Raw genomic sequence first — 3,083 nt, 5'->3', positions numbered from 1 at the left:
CTGCTTGGGTCTCTGTAGAATGAAGCTCAGAATGCCTGCCGTGCCGGGCCGGGAGGGCTGTGGGAGTGTCGCCTGCCGTGCCGGGCCGGGAGGGCTGTGGGAGTGTCTCCTGTGCGTGTGGATGTGTGCCCACGTGCACTCCAATCACGGCGGGGGAGCCACTTCTCAGCTCTTCTCCAGACTAATACCCCTGCATCATCTTCCATGGTTTCTGTTAATGACTGACCGGGCTCATTAAATGACACAAACTTACTACCTTATCGTTCTACACGAGAAGTCCAAATTGGGTCTCACGGGGCTAAAAGCAAGGTGTCGACAGGGCTGCGCTGCTTTCTGGGCCTGAGGAAGAGAATCCGTTTCCCGGCCCTTTCCAGCTTTTAGAGACCACCTCCCTCCATCTTCAAAGCCGCACATGGCCTCTCCCTGACCCCGCAGGCACTGTCATATCTCTTTCTGACCCTCTCTTATGCCTCTCTCGGCCACACTGAAGACGCTTGTGATTTCACTGGGGCCACCTGGATACTCCAGGCTAATCTCCGTATTTGAAGGTCAGCCGATGACAAACCTTAATTTCCATTTGCCATGTAAAGTAATATATCCACAGGTTCTGGGGATTAGGACTTGGGCATCTTTGAGGACCATTCTGTACATCACAAGCCCAAACCTTCATTTCTCCTGAGAGGGTCTGTTTTCTGACCCCTTCATCGTCTCCTCTAAGTCATTTCCTAGGCTCAAGCAATGCTGAAGCAACAGGTCCAGGAATGAATACGGTATTCTTGACGTCAGCAAAGCTAAGTTTGGAGAGAGTGGGATGTGGTCATGAGTACCCCAAACCCAGTCAATGGAGGGAGCGTGCTGGGAAAAATCAGAGTGATGAATTGTTAAGAGCAGCAGATGAAATCAAATACTGGTGACATACCTCTGTGTTTCCAGGTGTGGATATGGTCAAAAGCCAAGTTCATCAATAGGAAATTCCTAATGGAGGAACTTTACCAGCGCTTTCTAGATAGAGATAACAGCCCTGTGGCTCAAGGAGACGACCCTTTCTGGGATCCTGTCGAGGTCGTCCACTTGGGCTCAGCTCATGTCTGGCTCCAGTCGCTGGCCTACTGCATGAAGCTGGAGGAGCAAGTGGAGTTTCTGAACTGTGACGGGCTGGAGGAGGCGGTGCTGCATAGCTGCATAGCACCCTGCTCCCCGACAGGACAGTGAGTGTCTCCTTCCCCCTGCCTACTTCTGGGTCAGTCACACACAGAAAATCCGGGGCAAGCCTGAGTTCTCCTGACGGGGTGGTCAACTTGGTACCCTGAACAGGTCATTCATAAGACCAACGAAAGAGCTCATTCATTCACCACTTGGCCTCAACAAATGTGATTTTTGCTCTTCCCTGGGGACCTAAGGAATGAGGAGGACATCCAGCAAAGAGGCAGGTGTAGCAGAAAGAGTCTTGGACAAAACCGCAAGAGCTGGGTGGGTTCCAAACAATGGACCCTCAGGAGAGAAGCCAAGTGGACTGCAGGGCCTCCCCAGCCACACTCCCCTCCTGGCCCTGTGGGCCTGGCATCTGCCGCATGGGACGCTTTCCCATGCTGAAGTCCCAACCTGCTTCAAGAGCCAGAAGTAGAAGCTGATTTTGCAGCTCAGCCCTTTTCTTGAGGTGGGGACTGTGAAGCCCGACCTCATTCTGTGCTGTCACCTGACCTTTCTGTGGGCACAGGCTTTGTTCTGAGCTATCGGCTCTGTCCTACACATTGCCTGGTTACCCTTTACTGTCCTTTCTGGATACTCATGTTTTCCCTCTTTAGGCCACAGGCAGTTTTTACAAAAGCTCAAGTCTTTGAGCAATCCTAAGCCAAGAGGCCGGCGGGGTGTGGTCTGGGTGCCAGGGCCCTCCCAGGCACTCAGTGCAACCTTTCCATCCTTCTGAAGAAGAAATCAGCTCAAGAAGAGAACCTCAAGCTTCCATGACCAAGAAACCAAGCTGCCCGACAACTCACTGCCTTTACCCCAAGCAGCTCTCTGATCACTTGGCTACCTGGAGCTTCTGGGCTGCCCAGCACGTTGTATTTCCTGTTGCAAATTAATAAATTTAATTGGAAAGGTTTCAGACTTTGTGAGCCTGGTTGACAGCAGTCCCTTGTTGGAAAGCTGTCCAGGTCAGTTTCTGAGCTCATAGGCCTGGGGTTCTCTCTTGACCATAAAGAAACAGAGGAAAAGGAAAATGACCACCTGAGGGGCTGCATCTGGGCAGCCGCTGGCTTTCCCACTCTGTCCCACTGCGGACCTACCTAAGTCTTCAATGTGAGTTTAGCATCCACATCTGTGTGCATCTATCGCATGAGACTGTCTTCCTTTTCCTCCAGGCAGCGAGATCCTTCAGAAGGCCTGGTCTTACTTTGACGTGCCAGGGTAACGGGCTCTTGTTTAGTGCCTCTTGAATGCATGAATGAACTCTACTGTTGGTGATATTACCTATCCTGTCTTCAGTGAAATTAGCTCTCTCTTAAGGATTCTATTTAATCCCCTTAACATCACAATCTTAACTTGCTTGGACCCAGCCTAACCCGAGGTCAACGTTCACCTCTTCTGTTTGTAGAACGCATGGCGAGGAGGATGTGGTTATCGACCCTTTGGAGCTGCTAGGCAAGAGGATGGATTTTCAGATTCACATTGTCCAGTGTCTTGGAGTCAGCTGGATGAAGGAAGATGCAAAGCGGGGCATTCAGATAGGGTGCCAGCCTGCACCGCGGAACAGAGCCACACACGCCATCTGCCATGTGGCCCCTGGGGGAGGCAGCCCAGTCTTCCTTCAAGTTTTAAAAATGAGCTTATCACAAAGTTTTCTTAAGTTTCTGTTTAACTTTAAAATGACTATTTCCTCATCTATTTAATAGAGGAAGTTTCTCTGTTTAAGATGATTATTTCCCTCATAGTTTCTCTGTTTAACTTTCAGATGACTATTTCCCTCATAGTTTCTCTGCTTAACTTGAAGATGACTATTTTCCCTCATAGTTTCTCTGTTTAAGATGACTGTTTCCCATCTATTTAATAGAGGGGCCCCATGTCTCTCCAGGTCTCTGGCC

The 3,083-nt window shown here is 50.2% G+C and overlaps 1 protein-coding gene across 1 annotated transcript in view; it reads left to right on the top strand.

Moving 5' to 3' along the window:
• KIF28P overlaps nt 1–3,083 on the top strand; it is a 75,527-nt gene that overhangs the window by 64,772 nt on the left and 7,672 nt on the right. The window contains 2 exon segments of the mRNA XM_011955776.1: nt 932–1,208; nt 2,597–2,731. Of these exon segments, the coding sequence (XP_011811166.1) occupies nt 932–1,208; nt 2,597–2,731 (412 nt within the window).

This window comes from Colobus angolensis, unplaced genomic scaffold (assembly GCF_000951035.1).
Source record: "Colobus angolensis palliatus isolate OR3802 unplaced genomic scaffold, Cang.pa_1.0 Scaffold40, whole genome shotgun sequence".
Classification (NCBI taxonomy): domain Eukaryota; kingdom Metazoa; phylum Chordata; class Mammalia; order Primates; family Cercopithecidae; genus Colobus; species Colobus angolensis.
The sequence above is the reverse complement of the archived record's forward strand: the minus strand, read 5'-3'. Positions and strand labels throughout refer to the sequence as shown.